This window comes from Symsagittifera roscoffensis, chromosome 2 (assembly GCF_963678635.1).
Source record: "Symsagittifera roscoffensis chromosome 2, txSymRosc1.1, whole genome shotgun sequence".
In the NCBI taxonomy this organism is placed as follows: Eukaryota; Metazoa; Xenacoelomorpha; order Acoela; family Convolutidae; genus Symsagittifera; species Symsagittifera roscoffensis.
Window position 1 is genome coordinate 1,421,852 of NC_087063.1, and position 24,859 is coordinate 1,446,710.

Here is a 24,859-nt window from a genome sequence, read left to right on the forward strand (position 1 = left end):
TATCTGAAATTTGCAAAAATGGACGAAAATCCTTCCATACGAGGTGAAGTGAAGATTTCCTGGTGGGGGAGGGTAACTATGGATAGTAAACTTAAGAATTGCGGTAATAATATCGAGCCCTGGGGAAATCCACAGTGGAATACTCTACGGGAGGATTCCTATCCACGAAAACAAGTCGTGGCTTGACTCCTCTTTAAATGATTACTGGGCCATTGGACAAGCAATCTTGGTAGCGGTGTGCCATGAACCAATTCCAAAAAAGCGCCATGACAAACCATGTCAAAAGCCTTTCAAATGTCTAGAGTAGAAACGACAGTCCATAAGGTGACGTAAAAATCGATCGTTGATAGTGAAGTGGTGGTGTAGAGAAATGGGTGAAAAACCATGTGTGAACCTAAGTATCATATGACCACTGCTTTCATGACAAATGTTGTAAACATATGACCAAAGAAATCAGTCTGAACCTGGTTATCAAACGAACAATTTTTAAAGCTGAAGTTTAAGTAAACTAAAACAAGGTATAAGTTTGTGGCGATGGTGGTAAATATGTTGAATGAAAAAATGGAAACCAATGAAGTTTTTCGATATTGCCAAACTTAATCTCAACTTCTCTATTGACTAATGCAGATTTTAGCGCTTAGTGCAACTTTCTTCATTGTTCATTATTCAATCAGAATTTTTTTTTATTCTTGCAATCTTTCTGCTTCATCTAGTATTTTTAAAACAAATGGTATCAGCTGTTGAACTAATCACAGGACATAGAGATAGCAACCTATTGAATTCAATGAGCGAATGTACATTTTTTTTCTAAAAGATTTTGGGGTTGTTTCTGCAATTACTCAAAAAACAGTTTTCAAATTCTGACACTTTTTGGATGAAATTATGTGTAAGGCTAGCTGGATCGAAGTTTGAGAAATCAAGCTTCGAAGGTTTGAAACAGCCAGTATATCATAACAGTAAATCTTAACAATATATCATCAGCGCAGAGTGAGTAATTCTGCGCTGAAGATCGAAATAAACTAATGATTGGGAAAATGACTACTCCGATTTATGCACAGGTTTATCATCAGCAATTAATGTGTCTTTAAATTTTGTTTAAATATCTGGTATAAGCGCCCAAGACCTTTTCTTTCTTTAGCTCATATTTGACCAGCTTTAGCCACAGGTCTGCGCGAGTAAAAGGAGAACGGATTTCTGGGGCAGTTGAAATGTGGCAATGGGTGTGGGTGACAAGAGACAGTAAGGGGCAAAGTGGGGGAAAATAGCTGCCTAAGCGGATGAGGTAGGCGTTTATAATCCGACTAACCAGACCGAAATGGGGAAAGCTTAGAGCGGGTCGTTATGGGATAGGGACTTATCGTCATTTAAACCATTTAAAATGGATTGTCGGACTTGACAAGGGGTCGGGGTAAGACTGATAAAAAATGATTGGGGATATTCGAACGGTATATGGAGATTAAAAACTGAGAAGTTATAATGGTGTGGTGGTATGTAACGTTCAGGATCTCGACTTCACTGAGCAAGTGGGCAGTGGACCTCATAAAATTAGAGCCAGTGATCACACGGATGACCCGATTTTGATTGATCTGTAGTTGATTAAAGTTCTGCTGATGGCGTGCACCCAGGCCGGGAGGCATAATCTAAGAGAGCGAATTAATGCTTTGTAGGTTTGAAGTAGCGTTTCTTTAGCCTCAACCAAAAAGGAACCTGCTAACGCCTTCAAGACTCCTACCCTGCGACGATCCTTGTGAGCAGATCTCTTGCAGTGAGCTGCAGAACTTATATTCGGGTCAAAAGTAATCCCTGAAATTTTTGGATTTTATTAGGAGGGAGAGGCTCAAATACAGTTGGAGTTTTGTTAAAATTTTTGTTGTAAGATGAAAGCAAGGTAACTGACTCTTTAGAGGACGGAAAATGCTAGCTTACGCGAGGTGAAAAAATCAAAAAGGTCATGCAGATAACCAATTAGTTAGCGTGATGCTTACTCAATGTCAAAAATTTGGGTCATCGGCGTATGGGGTGAGAAGAACCCTTACCTGGGGTGGAGGGGCGTCATGAAGCATTAAAACCAGTCGGTGATAAAAGAGAGCACTGGGGAACTCCACAGTGAAAAATTCTCTGGGGGAAAACTTAGTAGTTGAAAACAGTGGTGGCTTGTCGGCCAAAAAAACTTACTCAGCCATCGAATTAAACCTCTTGGCAGCGGTGTGTCATGAATGACTTCTACTATTGTTCTATGACATACAATACCAAATGGCTTTGAAAGATGGAGTGTGGCGAGAACAGTACGTAAGAGAGGGCGATTTTGTTAAAACCATTAGTGATAAAAAATTCAAGACCTGTATGATGAGGAAATTTTATGGTCCTTTTCAGGTTTAGGCAGAGGGATTACCTTGGAAATTTTCCACATTTGAGGGATAAAATTATCAGACAGCGAAAAGTGAAACAAATTCAAAAACAAGCGCTCCGAGTTGTTCGAGTTGGACATTACAATTACAACCCAGACCGAACGCTCGTGAGGGTTTGCTATCTGTATTGGTTAGTTTAAGTTGTTGATGAAAAAAATTGGGTTATCAGACAGAGAAAGTTTGGCAATTTTGCGTTTTGTTTTCCAGAAAAACTTGTCGGAGGTATGAATTCTAGCGTTTTGAATTCTAGCGTTTGTAAATTAATTATTGAACGTTTTTGCTATGTCAGTACCCGAGGTCATAGTTTTAGAGCCAACTTGAAGGGGTGCCTGGATCGGTTTAGAGAACGTTCCACTTTCCAGACTTTTCTGCACCACTGCGATAATCACAAGTCTGAAAGAAATTACGCCAATTATTTCTATTGTTTTTTCTCTCTGATTCATGAGTTGGGAGTAAAGTTGAGAAGTTCTGAAACGAGAGTGCTGGGTGGTTTCCATGGGCTAATTTTTGTGGTCGCCGCGTTCTCTTTCAACCACGAGTAGATGACTCCGGAGAACGGGGTGCGTATTGGCGGTGACGCCCGGAGGGGATGTCGTGACGTGCTGCCCTGAGCACCAGATCCCCGAAATTTTTCTCCGGCCGCAATTGAGGAAGGAACCCCTGAAGCAAGGACACTCCCTCAATTTCCTCGGTAAATTGCCGCCAATCAGTACGGAGAAAATTCATGTATGTATTTTCGGAGAAAAGTATGTAGTTATCAAAGAATAATTCAATAAAAATAGGGAGGTGGTCAGAGCCTAGGATTTGATTGAGTTTCAGGTTCAATTAAAAGGGACTGCAATGCTAGGAAAACATCAGGCGAGGAATGTTGTGCATCAGAACTAAAATGGACTCTTGTTTGGTCGTCGTCATTTAATAATGCGAAAGTGGATTCAGTGATTTAATTGGAGAATACTTGACCACATTGATCTTCTTCGATACTCGAATTCCGGAGGGACGAAAAAGCATTGGCGTTCCCAGTACCAGAGCATCACCAGGAACCAGAAGATCAGTGAGGAATGAAGAAAAACCGGGAGGACAATTAAAAAATACTGCTTCGATGCTTCGACGAACTAGCTACCACAGAGATACTCAAAACCTCTAGCATACTGGCGGTTTTTGAAGTTACTTTCTCGTACTCTGTAGATTCGTGGATAGCAAAGAAGAGGCTAAAACCCCCTTTAATTTTGTCTTTACAGATGAGTGAGTATAAAAGGATCGGGGAGGTGTTAAGACTTCGTTTTCTCAAGTTGGTTTCCTGGAAAAGGGCTATTTGATTCTCGGCTAGGAAAGCGGCGATTTCGGCGGCTTTCCTAGATAAATTATTAAAATTAAATTGTAGGAGTTTAAGCGTGGCTTTTGTCAGTTGGGTGTTGGTTACAGAAAGTAGCGACGAGTTTGTGAGATTGGTCAGTAGAGGGTTCTGGGAATCAGTAGCGTGAGCCGGTCTAGTCTAAGGGATTGATGTTGTGTTACCGTAGAAAGTGGCGCTGGCTCCAGTGAGAGGTAAACTGTACGTAGAAGTGCAGAGTGGGCAGTAAAAAATCATGGTAAATTTTAAGGCAATCACACTAGACAATGATTGGTTACGGTGCATGTATTGGTTGCAAGGATTAATGCCGGATCGAAGGAGGAAGGTGAGAATTAGCAGAGGGAGCAGCCTGAACTTCTTGACGCTATTTGCAACCTGGCGAGTCACGCAGTCGGATCCAACACTCGAAGGCGGCGTCATTTGGATCCCCCAGGACATTTTTTGTTTCTATCGTCAAAACAGATACGACCGTTTTTTGACGCTGGACCAATTAAATTTTTGTCTTATAAATTTACGCTGCTTTAAGTCTAAGTCAAGCTCATCAGCCATCAATTCCAAAGCTCATCAATTCCAAATTCTTTGTTAATTGCAAGGATTCATCTCTAGCTAGAAAACCTCGAAAACAGTTTTTGATATACTGGCTATTTACGCCTTCAAAGCGAAGTTACTCAAATTTTTGTCCGGTTAGCTCCTTGCAAATAACTTGAAAACTTCATCTAGCTGGTGCCATACTTTCAACAGTATATCTGAAACAAGTGCAGAAAAAGCCACAAAAACAAAGAAAAAACTTGTTCATTTTTTCCTTGAAAAAAAAGTTGCGACTTCTTTGTACTGTGACTGTTTTTTTTTGAAAAGCTAACTAGCTGATGTGTGTAAAAAGACTGAAAGATTCATTTAACTTATCATTTTTGTGATTTAGCAATGCATCATTTCTGCCGGTCAATGGGTATCAGGCACGGAAGATTACAAGTTGGAGGGGAGTTATGGAGTGGAGGGAGAGATATCCGATCCCTTCCTTGATGAACAGCAGAGTCAATGGGAGCTACTGATGCCTATTAAGTACAGGGTATATACGGGGACATACGGGGAGTCATTTTTCGAATTTTACCGTATTGATTACACAATCAAGTTCAGACGAACACCGACATTCTACATAGTGGTATTGATAGTGCCTTCAATCCTGTTGGCAATACTTCCTCTTCTGGGACTTCTCATTCCAATCGACTGCGGAGAAAAGATTTCACTCGGAGTGACAGTTCTTCTAGCTCAGGGTCAACAATAGAGATTTAGAGACAATCTGGCCGAAACTTGAAAATATAAATCTAGTCTTAGAAATTCAGGTTGGTTCATGTACTACAATAGTATGCAGTAGAGCGGCAAAAGTAAAAATGATCAGGGTGTAATTGTTTGCTAGCAAAATAGCTTAAGGTATTGATAAAAAGGAACAAAAAACAAAGCAAGGCCAACAGACAACCTGTAAAAGAGTCAAAAAGAGTCAATGAACTCAAGGAAACCGATAAAAGTGATTTATAAGTTTTTAAACTTATATCACTTCTAAAAGATCTTTCAGTTTGAAGCATCTTGTAAGATTGGCCATTTTTACAAAACTAACCCAATTTGAAAAAACTGGATCAAAGGATGATTTCATTCGGCTCATTTGAAAACAAAAGTAAATCAAACCTTTAGGGTCTTTTCGGATAGCGTGAACTACTTAAAAATAGGAGCCAATCGACCCGAATAAGTGTCTTCATTGGCACTTCAGAAGAAATTACATAAAAGCTTCTCTAGAAGGTTGGCTTGAATTCTCGGAAAACGGAAACTATTTCAAAACAAGCGCAAGGATAGCAGGTTCCTGTGCAAGTAGCACAAGATTTCGACCACAGTAATATCAAAATCTGTTGACAATTGTGACTTTTTAACCTACTACAAAAGCTGCAAAATGAACAACAAAAAAACTACTTGAAGCTTATCATACGCTTTACTACTCGATCGAAATTAGACTAAAAGCAAAAAAGTGAAACCGGCTGAGAAACGGTTAGAGAAAACTTTAAAAATTTTTTATATGTCATTCAAATCTTGACTCGACCTTTTCTGAAGATTTATAGAGGCAACTGATTTTGCGTGGCCACTTCAAAAAGATAAAATATCAAATTGTTCGCCCTGTTCTGGTTAAGTTGTGGAGCTACTGGTTCTGTCGGAAATTCTACCGCCAACAAGAAAAGGCGATTTGCCCATTTTGGGTCACCTTGTGATTTTCTTCGTTGCACTGATGGTAATGTCGATCGCAGAGTCAATTATTGTCACGGTTATTCACAAAACATCACAAATAGCAATTATAGCTTATCATACGCTTTACGATCTCTACTCGATCGAAATTAGACTAAAAGCAAAAAAGTGAAACCGGCTGAGAAACGGTTAGAGAAAACTTTAAAAATTTTTTATATGTCATTCAAATCTTGACTCGACCTTTTCTGAAGATTTATAGAGGCAACTGATTTTGCGTGGCCACTTCAAAAAGATAAAATATCAAATTGTTCGCCCTGTTCTGGTTAAGTTGTGGAGCTACTGGTTCTGTCGGAAATTCTACCGCCAACAAGAAAAGGCGATTTGCCCATTTTCGGTCACCTTGTGATTTTCTTCGTTGCACTGATGGTAATGTCGATCGCAGAGTCAATTATTGTCACGGTTATTCACAAAACATCACAAAGAAAATTGCCGGAATCAATCGACCGATTTCTGAAATCTAGGATCATAAAATTTATCAAATCGAAAAATGAACAAGATGATGACACGCAATCGGTTCAAACACAAGCTAACTCGCAGCATAACGAAGAAGCTGTCAACGACACAGTCCACAGAATGACTGGCAGCCGAAGCACCTCTAGAATAGAACATGAAGACGGTGAAAAATACACGAATAATGCCAATGAATGGATGTATTTGGCGAACGTAATCGACCGACTGATGTTCATTGTGTACTTTGTGTTGCTGCTTTCTGGGTTGCTGTATTTCTTTATTTCTATGAACATCTAAGGCACCTTTTTAGCTATTCCTATCCTTTTCCAAAGGAAGTCGAGATTTTTAACAATGTGCCATACTCTTTCGATAGTCATATCGGGCTTTTTTCCTGACTTTCGAGCGAAAGTTATTTTTTTTTGTAATTTGTACGTAGTCAATTTGATATTTTTCAAAAACCCAAAATCAGGGTGTCCTTATTCTTAACTAGATTCTTATTTTTTGAGCAAATCAGATATCACGGGGTTTTACTAGGCTCCTGAGAGTAAGCATTGACAATGGAAAACGATTCCTTTAAAACAAAATAAAATTAAAAAAGAAATAGAATTTAAATTTTCAAGAAAAAAACATTATCAAATTATTAAGGTTGATACAGTGTTTGCAAACACATTAATCGCCTTTCTAGATACGGATGATGGAAATTCAATTCATTCTGAATATAACATGTCGTAATAAATTTGTTTCCTTGAAATCAATAGGACTAAACAGTTCGACATGACTAAAGTTATTTATTTGAATTGCATAGCTTAATGGAATTTTGGCCATGGTCTATAATCACCGAATTCGGTTCGACGACGGCGATTAGCTGTCGCGCTGAAATCGGTGATACTAACGTGCAACGCACCTCCGGTGCTTCGAACTTATTACAACTCATTAAAAACCGCACATATTGGTAATGAGATCTCCATCCTTCGAGTGTAATCTGACAGCACCCTAGTACAGAATTGGTAATTTCAAATTTTGTAAGTATTTTTTTGATTCAAATTGTATAATTCAATTTTAAAAAATTTAAAAAAAAAAGTTTTTTATATCTTAGTTCTTTGAGAAATTTTAAAATGAACTAAGAAACGTCACATCTCGAAAACTAAAAGCAATTGAGCAGTCGCATTTGGATGCAAGATTTGCAACTACTGAGAAGACTCTTACAGTACCCAACTGCAGCGTTGGATAATTCAAAATTTTAAGAAAAAAAAATAAATTTAAGTTATCCGAATTTTATTTTAAAAAATCACAAAGGAAGTTTCTGGAAAAACAACAGAGTTTTCAGCAGTCATATTTGGAGGCTAAATTCGCAACTCCTGAGATTACCCTGAAAGAGCCTCATTATAGAGATGGAACTTCAAATTTTGTGAAATTTTTTATCTGAGTTCTTTGAAACAATTTGAAAATATCCTAAAAAACATCATATCTCGAAAACTACAAGGATTTGAGCAGTCATATTCAGAGGCAAGATTCGCAACCCCTGAGAGTACACTTACAGTTTCCAACAACTGTATTTTTTAGAATAAAGTTTTTTTAATTTTTGAAAAAAAAACATAAAAAACGTCAAATCTCGAAAACTACAAGGATTTGAGAAGTGAAATTTGAAGGCAAGATTCGCAACCCCTGAGAGTACATTGAAAGCACCCAACTACAGGGTGAAAATTGCCTTATCTGGTTAACTAAAAGGATTGCGTTAATCATATATGGAGGCCAAAATCGCAACAACTGGGAAAAACCTGACAGCATCCCACGATTGGGTTGCTAATTTCAAGCTTGATGAAATAAACACTGAATTTGAACTGGAAAATCGAAAAAATCTTAACCATTGCAATATACGATATAGCTTAAACGTGCAAAAATAATACGTTAAAAAGCTTAAGCATGGCGAGATAGTGCAGCCCGCATTTAAATATATAATAGAATTCGATGCATTGTGGTAAGAAGATCGTATCTACGACCGAGGCTTTGCTTTTTCGTCCTGTTCTTGAGATTTATTTCAGTAGAAATATGCATGATCTATAATGGTCGAATCTTTTTGATATAAATATCATTTAATAACTCATATATCTGATCGTTTGATATTTTATTAAGCATCTATCCAAAACCAATATTTTATCCCAAATGTCAATTCACGAATTTTCAATAAATCAGAATCTATTTTTTAAGACCTTCAAACATTTTATTTTTTAACCTTTATTTTGGCGACAAAAAACATAGACAACAGACAAGTTGGAAAAGACTCAACTGACTTGTTTTTTTTAACTTAATTTGGAAAAAAACTGGAACAAAATGTAAAATTTTTATTCCATTGGGAAACCTCAAAATTATTATCAATTATCGAAACTCGAAATTTTACATTTTCGCTGATCGATAACAGACTTTGCCTTCCTTTTAATCAAGGAAACTAACTGAACTTGAATCAATTTTGAGCGTGAACAAACTAAAACGAACATTATTATTTGCAGGAATTTATGTGGAGAGATCGATTTGGCGAGAGAGCATTTGACAACGTTATCTTTCATGTGAATTTTGCTTTAGTTCGATATAATTTACTTCTAGGCTGGGGGACATAGCTCAATTGGTCATTACGGTGCGGTGGGGGTGAGAAATGGGAGAGATGGCTCAATTAATCCAAAACTAGCAGGACCTAAAGAGTTTTCAGTACACCCATCGACTCTTAAAAACTTTATCGAGCCGGCAACAACAAGTTCTGGGCCGCATTTCCTATTTCACGCAGGAATAGCAAAATGAGACAGACAGGTAAAATTTTCTAAGGCATTGAAAGAGCGCTGAAAGAAATGAACGCGCAAACGACGGGAAATGAGGAAAAACTTGTGTAGAATTATCCTAATACAGCTCAAGTGATCAAAGAAAGAGGTTTAAGAAAGCCAAAAAAAACTATTATCTGATTTAACTTCTTCCAAATTTAAGTTGGAAAAAAATCACGGCCTAGATCTTCTTGAGCCATATTGGGTTTTTGAGAGGAGAGTGAAATTTACCGCTGTAACAGATATTAAGCTAGCTTCAAAAAACCCAGCCCTCAAATCACATTGCCGATTTAGGACACAGATGCACCGCAAAGTCATAATTACTAACCGAAAAAATTGATCGAAGAGGTGACTTACTACTCAAGTGTGCCAGTTGGACATTTACGCCAATTAATTGTTACTAGCGTGTAACTCACCTCCATTGCTTCAAACAGATAAGTGAACGTACAAGTTTCTTTAATATAAGTTACATGAAACAACAACGAAATTATTGCAACCGTAACAATAGACGGGGAAATCCAACGACGCTTTCTTTTTCAAAAACTGTAACTAAAATGGTCAAATCTTCCAGATTGACGGAAGATCTTCCAGATTGACTTCCAAATGGTTCCATATCTTCGGAAATTTAAAATCAGAAACAAAACCTAAAATGGCCGACAGCATACAATTGCATTTTCCATATTTACCAAATTCAATTTAAGGAAAGTTTTTGAATTATCATTGAAAACATCAAACTCTCGGCTGTTTTTATAAGATTGAAATAATCATTTTTTCCAAAAAAAAAAATCACTTTTTTCGAATCTGTTTATTCCTTTTCAATTTTTTATTCGCTAGCTTTCAGTATTACGCCTCACTTGTGATCGCATCGACTGTAAAATAACCGAGGTTTCTGCGATTCGCAGAAGATCTATGAAAATATATCGGGCCGGGTAGCGCATAGTCCGTTGGTATTTTCAATGAAAGATTTAAATTGGCAAAATAAAATGATTTCAAATGAAATGATAGCACTCAGAATCTCGCAATAAAAATGTCTCAAATTGCTGATTTTTGCCCAAAACTAACTAAATTATAACTTGCCTACAACGGAAACGTAAAATTCAGATAATCAAAAACCTTTCAATTGTTTGAAAAATTATCTCTAGCTAACTCTTTCAATTTCATCCGCCAAGGAAAATCGTTTGAATTTCAGTTCAATTTTTAAAAAATCTATTCTGATCGGCAGATGAAATTTTAACAGCAACTGAATTATTAAGCATCAATTGATATCTGAATTTAGATTGCTAATTTTTGAAAATTCCACTTTTTAGTCAGAAAAAACTAAGCAAAAATCGGAAAGATATTTTAAAATGTTGAAGAAAATACTGATTTTATACCAGTTGCCGCTTATATGGACTCAGGGCTTCGAAAGTCGAGAAGAGGAGAAAATGTTCGTCGATCAATTGCTGAACAAGACAACGATTAACACAATTCCGAGTTCAAACTTATCCGTTGTGTTTGCGCTCGATATATACCAACTGCTGAAGATAGACGAAATACAGGCAAGGAAGCAATTCGTTTTTTACAGGCAATGACGTTTGGTAAATTTCCCCTGTTTGCGATTTGCGCCTTTCCCAGCATCTTTACATTATTCAAAACAAAACATGTTTTCAGGGAAACGATTGTTTGCTATTTATGCCAACAGACAACAGAGTCAATGAAAGCAAAGAAACAGAAAAAAACTGACTTAATTTTTGAAAAAAATTACTATTTTCGAATTTCCAAGAAAAAAGTATATGACGTTTTTGTATTTTAAAAAATAAATTCAATTTGAAATGACTGGAGTCTTAGGAAAGTTTTTACTCCGCAGGGATTTCTGAAAATTGATTCCACTTTCGAAACTAGAAACCGATTACGTTTTTCCACGCCATTTCCTCTTTCGTAGCTGGAGAACGAATTTTGCATTCCTTTTAGCAATGAACTTAAATTGAACTCGAAAAGTGCACATGAGCCCCTGAGGCCATTCACAACTGCATTAATGTTTGAATGCATTTTCTGTAGTTTTTAGAGCATTTTTAAACTTATCCTGGAAAAAATTATCACGACCTGTATAGGAGTCTGAACTACGATTATCGACTCATTAAAAATCTTTAGCAATCACTATATGAACCATTTTGTCGTCGTAGACTTTTTATTTGCCGGAAATTCTCTTATTGCTCTAAAAAAACACTACCTGTTGGACTCGAGTCACCCCTGATAACAATCAGCACTACAGTACGCAACGAAAAGAATCGCCTATTATCGGTTTCGCATAACCGTAAGATATATTGTTTGAATCTGATTTCTCGTATAATCTAATATTGCACAAGATATAAAAAGACACAGCGAAGATATAAAAAGACACAGCGAACTGTTTTGAGTTTTTTCTATACTGCTCAAATCATGACAAAGAAGGTTCTGATATGATACCACTAAATTCCTCCTAATTATTTTTGCGATACGCACTTTCAAGTCGAGAAAAAGGCGAAACCAAAGTGTGTCAGGGAAAAATTAGTGGTTGGATAAAAAACCAAAGATGCATTAAAAAAATCGAGCGAGTGGATATTTTTTGATGACCACGCGAAAGACCTTAAGACAACTCTTCTATTAAAATCAAATCATTACACGAACAGCCAGGTCTTGCCGCTTTTCGGGTAAAAGCACGTATCGATTGTGCGATAGCCAATTTACAAGCTTAATTTACAATACAGAATGTTGCCGTAATGAGAATATGGACAAATATCAACTACAGCCTTCCGCAACTTAAGTGGAACCCAGAAGATGTCGGAGGCCAGTGATTTTTACTTTTACAATAGGTGAAGTGAAGTTTCGCACAACATGCAACTTGCGATAGAGAAAGAATGGTCAATCATGAAAAAAAAAGATAAAAAACCCTTGTTTTTTGTCCAAATGCAAAAAAAACAGGGGATTCAAAACATGCCAGTATAGTAAGCTTCTAAAAAAATTAACTTTTGGCCTCAACATATATATAAAACGGCAAAAGAAAAAACAATGCATTCAAAAATCCAAAAACCAATGGGATATCTCTACTGAAAGGTTGTAATGTTGCCGATTCTTCTCCGCGAAAAGGACCACAAGTCAACAGCGAGAACGATATGAAAGAAAAACGTAAAATAAACCTTACAGTTAGAGTCATACAATTATCGGATTTTTAAAAATTTTACTCTGCTTCCAACTTGTGTTTCCATGTCTCATTAAAATAAACCTTAGCGAGAAGAGCCATATACAAAATACAAGCTTTATCGAAGACTAGTGAGACGAAAAAAATCGAAAAATTTCTCTTCCGCTAGAAGTTGATTATTTTTCTAACTCAGGCAACACCGAGCTTCGCAACTCATGTAATACATCAAACGCATAGCATGGCAAGCTCGCCGATAGAAAATGAGACAAAAGCCATAAGGTCGAAAAAATAATTTGACAAAAAAATTAACCGAAAAAACTACATCTAACTTAAGCCTCAAACGATATTCAGTTTGAGGAAAACAAAACAAGAAACGCAATGCCGAGCTTAAAACTAGCACTAACAACAACTTACTAAACAGTTATAAAAATAACGTTTTGGACAATTCAAACAGATTTCAAATAGACGAGAACATTGAAGACCACCAAGTCTTAAAAAATAATTACTGGATAGAATTTTTTTTAAAACGACAAAAATCGAACTTCTAAATCGAAATTTCGAGTCCACAGAACTTGCAAAAACCAACAGACTAAAACTTCCATGAATCAGAATCAGTGATTTTTACCTTATTATGTCGCAAGAACAATGAAAACTTGGAAAAAAATAATTTCAAAAACATTCATTGGAAAAATTATGGCAATAATATGACATGAAATACAAAAACATAACAAAACACGCCAGGAAACTAAGACATCGTTTACACTTTTTTTGAGATTATTTACACATTGACGTTATTTTTACAAGGATGAGAGATCTTTCTATACCCTCTAAGCGGGACTTAACTGATCATTTCAAAAAATTCAGAAAACTAAGCCAACAAGAAATTAGACGACTACCAATGAGCCAACAATAAATTGAAATACCCAAAAACAATCGTAACAAAAAACAAGGTCCGACCGGGAAACGCGCCCCAGTAATTTGTCATGAAGGCGCTTTACGATTACAATAGGTGTCAGTAATTGATGTTTCATCAGAAACAAAGACCAAATTTTTTCACATTTTCAAGAAAATTCTTTTTTTTTCCGGAAAAATTACTAGTTCCTTCAAATGCACAGACCAAACAACCAAAGTATTTTGGATCATAATCAAAAAAGCAAGACATTTTATTTTTTTCAACAGACTGTTGAAGTTGGTTACGATTGTATTAGCCAGAAAAAACTTTCAAATTTGAAAAATCAAACAAAACCAGTAAGAATAGTGTTGATGAACTAAAAATAGGCCGAACAGCTCTTTGAATCTAATAATTTTTGAGGGTCCATAAACTTTGATTCAAATAACCAATTTTGAATTTATTATCCACTTTTGCTATTCCTTGGAAATATTGGAAAAAAAAAACAAAATTAATTCAAGAATTTTTTCACAGCTCGCAAGTTTGTTAATTTGACGCATAAATTGAGTTTGGAAAATAAAAACAACCATCAATTCGCTAAAACTAAAATTTGGAACAATTTTTAAGACAGGTTTCTGGAAAAAAAACGACAAAAATCAGTTAAAAATCAATGCGTTTATCCTTACTTAATAACTACCTAAAAATTGCTCTTTCGAAATATTGTTCCGACTTGCTCAGGGAAATGGGTTTTTATAAATTTTCGACTTTCGCTAAATAAAAAAAATTATAAGACAACAAACAGTAAATCACTGATGAAGGCGTGGATTTCATCTACCTTCCTCCAAATAGCGTGTGGACTCCTGATGTGGTGTTTCCAGGACTTGCAGGAATTGATCATGAAGAATTTTATGGCCAGGCTATTTATTACGATGGAATGGTGGTTGCAAAGACATCTGTAATGACTATTCGAGTCTATTGTCAGCTGAAATTCAGATATTTTCCATTTGACTCTCAGGTGAATAAAATAACCAACAGTTAGTTGGAAAAGTGCCAAGAATTCAATAACTAGCTTTTGAAAAATTTCCTGCTTTCATTTTAAAGAAAAAAAATAAGTAGCACCTTCAATTTCTTTGAGGTACTGGAACCTTTTATGAATCTGAGAAAACTATTTCTACAGATAATTCTTTACTCCGCTGAAAATTTCGAAAATTAAAATCCATTTTCGAGATTAGAAACCATTCAAATCTTTAGCACCAATGTTTTTCGAGAGCATAACTTGCCTTTATTTTAGCAAAAAAAAATTGAATGGAACTTTAAAATAGCTAGCAGACAGTTGAAAAAGTGTCAATGAACTCAAGAAAACTGAAAAAATCCTATTTCATAATTGGCATCTTTTCGATAAAAATATTCGAATTTGAGAAAACTGAATCAATAAATAACTTTTTGTAAAATCACTGGAAATTCTAATTTGAGAGCGTAATTTGACTTCCAAAATTGAATCGAACCTGAAAAGATATCAAAAGTCAAACCGCGTAAAATCAAATTCGAACGTGAAAAATACAATATTTCTTCCTTGAAGCATCAAAAAACTAACACGACCTATACACATGATTTAACAACGTTCATGGTCGTTTACAAAAAAAAAACTTTTCCAAAACACTTTCTATAATTTCTTTATAAAAAACGGACTGCGACATTTTTTTTCCGCAAAACAGAGAGTGCTGACAGAGCAAAACAAAGCCTGGTCCGAGCATTCATTCTGACTAGATGGGTCAAGGACATCACAGAAGAGCGAGTTAAAAAAATTATCTCATTAGCCTTTCATGTTTCAGAAGTGTAATCTTTCTGCATCTCAATGGCTAGCAGGGGTAGCGCACTACACATTAGATGAGATTCATGGTCTGGAGGGAGAAATAAACGATCCCATTCTAGATAAACAACAGGGTCAATGGGAGTTATTGCCTCCCGTAAACTACAGGGTGTTCAAAGTATCTTGGTGGTACGACTACTACCAAATCGAATACACTTTAAAATTCAGACGAACACCGACGTTCTATGTGGTGGTATTGATAGTGCCTTCAATCCTGTTGGCAATACTTCCTCTTCTGGGATTTCTCATTCCGATCGACTGTGGAGAAAAAATTTCACTCGGAGTGACAGTCCTTCTAGCCCAGGGTTAACAATATAAACTCAACTACAAAATACAAAATTTGGAACCCAGAATATCATATCGTTCTGGATCAAAGAGCAATATTTTTATTCCGCTGGAAACTAAGAAATAAAAATTTCACTTTCGAAACTAGAAGTCGAACACGTTTTATTAAAAAAACTGGACCAAAAGATAAAATTTTTGATTCCGCTGGGAAATCTGAAAACTAAATTCCATTTTCGAAAATAGAAGTCGATCACGTTTTTCGTGACCTTTACACTTTTGTTGAGCAATAGTGGAGCTTGCCTTCCTTTTAACAAAGGAAATGAAGTGAATTTGGAAAAAAATGAAGGCCACACTGCCAAAACAAACACATTTGGGCGTGAACAGTTTTTAAGACTTATTCCAAACAAAAGCAAAAAAAATGTAAACTGCTCTGCAACCACAATAATTGAGATATTTAAAGACGTGAACAATCGCATAAACTGGTTCATTAACCCTCCCCTAGTAACATCGCAAAGATTCTCAGTAAGTAAAACCCCTCTCTCGAAAAAGGTAAAAACAAAATTTGTTCACCCTGCTCATAAAGTTGTGGAACTGTTGGTTCTGTCGGAAATTCTACCGCCAACTGGAAAAGGCGACTTTCCTATTTTCGGCCGTCTCGTTATTTACTCGGTGGTTCTGATAGTAATGTCGATTGCAGAATCAATGATTGTCACTGGTATTCACAACAAATCACCAGATACTAAAATGCCCAAATCTATCCAGCTAATCCTCAGTTCTGGGATGATGAAATTGTTAAGTCCCAAGAATGACGAAAACTGTACACAATCAACAGCTCAGACCCAAACAGAGTTCTCGAACATCCAAGATGCCGTCAACTATTCAAAATCCCACGAAATGACTGTCAGCCGAAACAAATCTAGCTTAGAAGACAAAGAAGAAGCACAATCAGTGGCCAATGAATGGAGATATTTGGCAAAAGTGATCGATCGCCTCATGTTTATACTGTACTTTGTTTTGCTGTTATCCGGGTTTCTGTATTTCTTTATATATATAAACATCTAATGCATTTTCGTGATTATTCACAGCAAATTACAGAGAACGAACTCGATTCAAGGTAAAATTTTAGTACCTGCTTCACCTTTGAATTATTGTTTCTTTTCGAAGAAAAAGCAAATATTTATGCTTGGGTTACTTTATTATTAACATTCAGTCAAGTTTTGACTTTTTAACTACGCGATTTTGATGCCTGGAGTTCAAAACTTATAAAATATATTTAATTTGGGAACTTGGGATCATTTTTCGTAAAGTTACGGGGGTTTGAAAATTGCTAATTCGGACAATTTGAGATAATCAACGCGCGATACATTGCGTTTCATTAACACGCGTAAGCGGCGGATCAATGCGTTCCAAACTGAACTGAGGCAAGTCATTTGTTCTTATTATTACGATATGACAAGCTAAATACATCACTTTGCAGCTTGCATCAGCGCGTGGGGTGATAAATAGAGAAAAAAAAACGGTTTTCTTTTTTTTTCAATTCTTTCGATTTTTATCAAAAAAAAACTTTTTAAGTGGCCTTAAAGTGCAGTCGGAAAAATTCGGGGCTTTGATCTGGTATAGGAGCAGTCTTGTTGTTCCGACTTTCCTAACGAAATATTTGTGCTCGGGGTGGTTTTTTTTTTTCTTCAGACAAATTTTGACTTTTTAGCTAACCATTTTTGACGGAATTTTTTTTTATATCATTCAAAAGGTATTGTAGTCCTGGGCTTAAATTTGAAAAGATATTTCACCTGTGATCATTTTTCGTAAAGTTATGGAGTTTATAAATTGCCATTTCGGCCAATTTGGGGAAATTAAGGCGTGATATATTTCGCGCTTTTGACGCGTAAGCGGAGATTTACTCAGTACAAAACGCGTACACATCCAAGAAACGCGCTTGAGAAATAAATATATAACTTCAAATCCAAAAAAAAAATCCTCAATTCAAATAACGCATTTAGTTTCATCGCAAGTCTAACGCATATGCGAAGCTGTACTTCGCAAACACAAGAGAAAAATGGCATAAGAGGGCTTTAAGAGGCCAAAAAATTTAAGTTTCCATCCACCTCCAAAACAACAAATAGGATTTTAGTTAATTACCCTCGCAACTAGGCCATATTGCCTTGCCGCCCTGAGCAGCTAACACAATATTTAATAGTAAAACAAAATATTAAGCAATGAAGTTCTTAAATAAAGCTGATAAACACATTCTTTTAAATCAATGAATTAAACCAGATCACAACAGATACTGAAACTGATCACAAAATATGATCACAAAAACTGGCGAGTTAGGTTGTAAAAAAGTGGACTCAGTAGAAAAGAGCGGTGAAGCACAAGCGTTTCCTAGAGCAAAAAAAAATATTCAAGCTTGAATACTCAAATTCCCTTTGGCCCGGTGCCTACTTAAAGTAATTTCTCTTTTTTTGTTTACTCACTTCCTTATAATTGTTTCTGACATAATTTGGTACATTTTATTAATTTAAACACAAAAACATGTTGCAAGATCTATCAACATGAAGAAAGATAGTTTTGGAGAAAAACATGCCAAGACATTAGCATGTGAAATTAATATCGGAAAACTCATAAAGCGGTAAAAAAGCCGAAAATACCGAAGCAGAAACTTGAACCGAAACAAAAATCAGAATTCCCACTTTAGTTAGTTTAGTTCCCTCTAGTTAACACCCTGGTTAGTTTAGTCACACCAAGTTAGTTCATGTACCTTAGTTAGTTTAGTTACCCTTAATTAGTTTAGTTGCACCTAATTAATTAATATGATTTTTTATCTTGATAACTTGGCGCATGTTTACTCGTTTCATCAAAAAAGCCTACCTTTTTCAAGTTGCACCATACAAAGGCCTCCATCGACATAGTCCAACATCCAAATATACGCGATGGACAAATGCTTGATTTCCTGAACAGTGAATTGTTCTCCCTCCGTCGTGGAAGAGACAACAGTCCAGATATTGACGCATCTCTCAATGTCCAGCAGTGCCGTTTTCACAAGACTAGAAGGAAAATATTATCAAACGATTAAATAGCCAAAAAACGCCCTAGGTTAGAATATTGAACTCAGTTTTCAAAAGGAGTCACATAGATAGTCATTAATTGGCAGAATAACTCTATTTTAGAATATACTAGCGTGTGCCGCACCTCCGGTGCTTCGAATTTTCAACAACTCAAAAAAAACTTTTCTTTGAGTGTACTCTAACAGCACCCAATTACAGGGTTCGTAATTAAAAATTTTGCAAAGTTTTTAAATCACGTTTTTTAAACAAATTTTGAAGAACCATAAAATTTTGTCAAGTTTTATATAAGTTCTTCGAAAAATTTTAAATGAACTAAGAAACGTCACATCTGGGAAACTGAAAGCAATTGAGCAGTCGCATTTGGACGCAAGATTTGCAACTACTGAGAGTACTCTTACAGTACCCAACTACAACGTTGGGAAATTCAAATTTTGAGAAACTTCACCTTAAGTTTTCTAATCTCGAAACAACCAATATTTGAGCAGTCTTTTTTGATGGCAATATTCGCCATCTTTGAAAGTACAAAACTACAGGGTTGGGAATTTCACTTAAACGAATTATTTTGTAATTTGAGTTTTCTGAAAATTTCCAAAAAAATCACAAATATCGTCTTTTCTCTTAAACAAAAATGACTTGAGCATTCTTAATTGGAGGCCGAATTTGCACCCCCTGAGATAACTCTGACAGCCCAGCAACTACAGGTTAGGAATTTCAAACTATGAAAAAAATATAATTGCTACTTGGAAAACTGCAAGATTTTGAGCAGTCCTATTCAGAGGCAAGATTCACAAACCCCTGAGAGTACCCTCAAAGATTCCAATAACATGATTGATATCTTCAAACTTCCGTTAAACATGCAAAATTATTATGCTTAAACATGGGAGATAGCTGTCACTCGCATTTAAATATAATATAGATAGATAGATTACATTTTAATATGATTACAACCATACAAAGCTTGTCCCAACGATTAATTAAATAAACATATAACATTAAGGAACTTTGGTTTTTTGAAAGCAATCGTCGCGGTTAGTGTGTGTCGGGAACTCCTACACCACGGCAATTGAGGTTTAGTTGATTGTCTGGTTCATTAGGTATTTAGGAGTCCTGCATGGAAAAGATCTTACAATAATCTAATCTACAAAAATCGAGCGTCCTGATAAGAAAGTTTCTAATCGAAGTCCATATTCAATTTCACGCTCAACGTCTAAGCTAATTGCAAAATTCAAATTCAAACTCTTTTTTGTTGACTTTAAAAGCTCGCCCATAGCAAATATTTTTTCTTTGAATTTCTCACCACCACTGACTTCATTATTGTTTTGCCGGGATTTGTCTCAACTTTAGCCCTGGAATTCAACAAGACACAAACTTGATGAACATTACTTTGTTCTATAAGTCTCACCATTTTTTCTCTGGACCTACCTTAAGTCACCTTAACAATTTATGAATGACTTCATCAAAGTTACAGAGGCCAACCATATGATACGCACTATGGGTCAGAGTTTGCATGAGCATCACAATTCCCAATCTGCAAATTCAATTTTAAACCTTCAAAAAGCGCTAAAGGTATCTTCGACTTCGCACCATAACACAAAAAGCATAGACCGAAAAAAAAGAATTTAAACAAAGTCAGAGTCAGAGTTAGTGAATTAACAAATTGCAAAAAAGAATCAGCAAAAATCATTTACATCGGAAATTTTTAAAAGCAAAACAAATCGGTGACAATCCAAAAAAGCCGACAAAAATATAAGCAGACAAACGATAGGCCGATAAAATTTTTGAAACTCAAAACTTTCAGCTTGAAACAAAAGTTCTTAGCCGGATTTGAACCTAGTCGTGAACAAATTTAATTTTTAGAAGAGAAATGTCCCGAAGGCAACAAATATCCTTGCTTCTCGCAAGTGTAATAAAATGAAAATGGAGAAATTGGGCTAAAAAGATCCAAATTTCTCAGAATTACAAAATAATGTATAGCTGCTATGAAATACTGAAATGAGAAAATGTTTTGAGTCAATAGGCACTCTTCATTTTCTGAGAAATAACTTTTCTGTAGATTAAGCACTTTCGCAAGGGTGGCAGCGAATTTTGAAAAAACGTCAGCAATTTTTTCGATCGTTTTCAATTTCGGAGGTCCTCTAAATAGTCACCATTTTGACAAGAAGTTAAGCGCCCCAGACAGTTTATGGCATGATTTGAGCTGAGGATGTTTCAACAACACAAAACGCGATACTCGTTTAGAAATATGGCGGTAGAATTTGTAATTATTCGAACACGAAAAGCTGGTTCAGAAGTGTGGTCTCACCATTTACACAGAGTAGCTATTGTGCGTCGCAAAACACAAGCAAGAAAAATGCAAAACAGAGCTCTAACAGGCAAAACAAAGTGAAACAAGGAAAAACGAGAAGATAAAAAATACACCTTGTGAAAAAATTTAAATATCAATTTTGAGATTAGGGGTATCACATCTGCTCCACGACCGCTTGTAACTTTACTACACAGAGGCGAAGTTGCACTTCGCATGCACAAGTAAAAACATGACCGATAACGCTACTGGGAAAAACTGAATGAGTGAAACTTTGAGTCTACAAAACTTCTTAAGTGACGCACGCCAAATATGAGGCTACATAATTGCTAAGTGACGCAAGCCAATTATGACGCATTAGCAGTACCGATCAATTTGAAAAATTACCAAATAACATGCCTCAATTTATAGAGCGGACGCATTCTGGCTAGTATACGAATAAGTTCATTAAAAACATCCGACCCTTCCTAGGTTCGAATACTCTTATTTTGTAGCGGTCTCCTTCCCTACCTCTACGCTACAGATCCATGAAACCTTGAAGCTTAAGTCCTATTTGTAATATACTAGTCTGCGTTTATATCATTAGCATTGGCTGTACTTAATAGCTGGTTATTGATCAAAATGAACACTTTCAAAAATGAACACATTTTGTCGCAACAATATTTGCGCCGCAACAATATTTGCGTCGCAACAATATTTGCAAGTTCATACTATAACACAAGCTTTGCTTGTGTAAACACTTGCCACCAGTAAAGCAGCAAAAATTCGAGCAAAAAATAAAACTATTTCAATGTTCCGGATTTGAATCTCAGACCTGTTGATTAGGAGTGCCACTCACGTCCTCGAATCTGCGCAACGGTCACTTGGCTAATGCTGAATGTACCTGTTTTAATTTTTTAATTCATATATTGTATTGATAAGGAAGTGTGTAATTTTCAAAAAACTGATTTTCCGCAAAACCCAAGTAATTTCTCTACTTATGTAGGAGATTTGCTGCTCATTTAAAGGAGAAAGCGACTACTCGCTCTTTAAATTTAATTCTTTATCTCCGATTTGGCTTGGTAAAAAGTAAAATCTATTCAAAGTATTTCAAATGGATCAAATGGACGGATTTGTCAAAATACCAGTTGACAGGCAAAACTGTGACCCATAAAATAAGGTTATAAGGGAAAAAGTTTATCAAAATCAAAAATTCTTTATCATATACACGAATCAAGGTGGTGGCAGATAATCGAAAAAGCTTATATCTTTTACGAACTTATTTGTTGATAATTCTAATATGATTTCAGCTTAAACCTTATTTTATAATCTATTACATAAATTTTGGTTTTATTATTGTAATGTTTAACAGTACCACAGTGGCTGTTATGGGACCATAATTCAAAACGAGCATTAAAAAGCTCTAACGCTTGTCGAATGACGCTTCAAAAGCAAAAATTTACAAAGATTAATCCAATGAAATTTTTAAAACTTATTTCTCTACTATTTCAAATTTATGTCAAAACCAACCCTGCACCTTAATTAGACAGCAATTATGTATTTACCTGCTCGAATAAAAACGAACAACTTTAAATTCTTGGTTCGGTTTTTTGTCCAGCAAAGAAACGGCCAATTTTCGATAAGAGATCAACTTAGAGATCAAGTTAGTCAATTGTCGTATTTACACGATACTAAAGCCCGTTAGAGCCCCCAGCAAAATAAAGCCCCAAAATAGTAAAATCATAGTGTGAATCGCTTCACTTTTTTGTGTTAGTAGGCTGGCAATTGGAAACATCCAAAAACACAATTAACCTATGTAAATGTGTCCTTTTCGTTCATGACTTTTTACAACGCCTAGAATTGATTTGGAGACACAATGGCTAATCTGCTGCACCCGTGGTCTTACGTTAAAATGATGGGTGTTTTTAGAGTATTGTACTTACATGGATGCGCTTTTCCTTGCAGAAGTTGTGAACAGACATGCGAGTATCTCCGAAATTTGCACATCGTCCGGATCCTGCATCAAGCTTTCGTAAATTATGATTATGTCAATTAGCTTTTGAATAATTTACTTAAATTTTCGGGAAAACTCACCTTGAAACTATCAAAAACAGACTTTTCTGTAGAAGAAAAAGATTCGACAGCTTTCGAAAATGCATGTTTAACAGTAAAACGATTTTCACCACCCATTATGCTTCTGAAGATAAAATAAAAATATGACAGCAATGTTTCGACACCTTTTGAAGTGATGCGTAATAGAGTCACGAGAGCTAGAGGTAGCTGATCTTAAATCCGTTGTCGGTAAAAAAGCGCCCCATTTGTACTACAAAAATGAATGACTATGTAACAAATACTTTAAAGCTAGCTTAATTAATTTCGCCAAATTGAACTGAAAACTAAAATCTAGATAAAAGTAATTCAATGTAATTTAGGAGTTCAACAAAGGAAGAAAATTAACACAGAGGCGAAGCTGAGCTTCGCATCACTTGCGATACAAAACAAGAAAGCCGCTAAGTCAGAAAAAAAATTGAAGAAAAAAAATCGAAAATGACCAAAAAAACTAGAATTTTAAAAAATACTAGTTTTCAAACAAATAATAATGCGAAGACGATGGAATGTGAAATAAGTATCGGAATAAAATTTACCAAACGGTATCAAAGTCAAAAACGCAAATTTTTTTTCGCTCGTCGAAAGACGCAATATGGACGTAAAACCGATATGACATAGGCCAAAATCTATCAAGTCGAAAGAAAAGGAAAAACAAAAGCAGAAAAAAAATTGTTAACATGAAAAACTTTAACTAGAATTTCAATTAAGGTTTTTAGCACTTTGTTAAATAAAAATTTTGCTTTCCTTGAAACGAATCGAAATTAGAACAATAAGCCGATGAGAAAGAGGCCGAAATCATTTGGGCAGAATAAAGTTTTTGAGCGAAAAAATAAAACTTTTAAAGTCAAGACTAGTAAATTTACAAACATCAGAGTTAAATCAGAAAACTAAACGCAAAAGTATCTTAAAAAAAAACAACAATTATACAATATGACAACTAAGCCGACAAAATATAAGCAGACAAAAATAAGCCGAAATTTTTTTGTGAGACGGAATATTTCCCGTTTGAAAAAAAAACAGGTCCTGCCAGATTCAAACTCAGGACCTTTTCCGTCCCAGGCGTATTCCCTACTTCCTGACCGAGGGTGCCGGACACACAGAAGTTAGAATTAACTAAGAACTTAATTTACCATTTCGAATTTTGACCATTCTGGGCCGAAAGTTATTTGCGGGAAAAAAGTCTAGTATCCGATTGCAAAACCCTTGCTATCGCAAGGGTAGTAAGTGAAACGATAATAAAAACGGCCTTTTTTCAAATTTTGCAATCAGATGAAATCTCGTTTTCTGATAAAGTTTAAAACAATTTGCGCTCAGATTTGTTTTAATTAAAATTTTAGAAATTAAATTACTAGCTTGCACTAAATGCGCGAACCAATACTTAATATTACACTGTCAAACTATTTAAGAAAAAAAATCAACGTTGTTTTTATTTGATTTTGTAAGAATGCAAAACCGCTAATTTAAGTTATTCTGAGGACTCTTTCAGTTCTTTTCACTCATAGGTGGATTTGAAACCATTTTCAGCAAATAAATTGTGAGAAAACATGTTGAAAAAAAACACATTGTTTTTTTTTCAAAAACCGGTAGATCAACAAAAGATCGAAAAAACTTTGAATATCTAGGGTCCAGCACAAGTTAAGTGGACCAAAAAAAACTAAACAAACTGATAATTTAAAAATACAAAGATCATAATGATTTCAAATCTTTCCGAATGCACACAATTAATCGCGATCAGCCTTTCGAACCATCTATTACCAAAAATGTAGATTGTAGAAACCAACAAAGCAGAAAACACGCCAACAGAATTTCGTAGGAAATTTTAAACCAAAACAAAATCTTGGAACTCAATTTTTGTACCATTAGCAATCATAAAAATACGCCAAACGGGCAAAATTAGG

At 35.5% G+C, this 24,859-nt stretch overlaps 3 protein-coding genes across 3 annotated transcripts in view; 1 reads left to right on the forward strand and 2 right to left on the reverse strand.

The window, feature by feature from the left end:
- LOC134838926 (tRNA (32-2'-O)-methyltransferase regulator THADA-like) overlaps positions 1-23,045 on the reverse strand; it is a 77,076-nt gene extending 54,031 nt beyond the window's left edge. The window contains exons 1-3 of the mRNA XM_063854254.1: positions 22,947-23,045; positions 22,796-22,869; positions 18,375-18,550 (exon numbers count right to left, since the gene is read on the reverse strand). Coding sequence (XP_063710324.1) covers positions 18,375-18,550; positions 22,796-22,869; positions 22,947-23,042 — 346 coding nt within the window. The 5' untranslated portion in view covers positions 23,043-23,045. The remainder of the gene's footprint in view (positions 1-18,374; positions 18,551-22,795; positions 22,870-22,946) is intronic.
- LOC134839262 (uncharacterized) overlaps positions 1-24,859 on the reverse strand; it is a 354,799-nt gene that overhangs the window by 248,473 nt on the left and 81,467 nt on the right. The window lies entirely within an intron of this gene.
- LOC134840478 (neuronal acetylcholine receptor subunit beta-4-like) lies at positions 11,523-16,568 on the forward strand. Its single transcript, XM_063856295.1, has 4 exons — positions 11,523-11,598; positions 14,170-14,366; positions 15,184-15,526; positions 16,090-16,568. Exons 2-4 carry the CDS (start codon positions 14,286-14,288, stop codon positions 16,566-16,568), a joined length of 903 nt encoding a protein of 300 aa, XP_063712365.1. The 5' UTR covers positions 11,523-11,598; positions 14,170-14,285.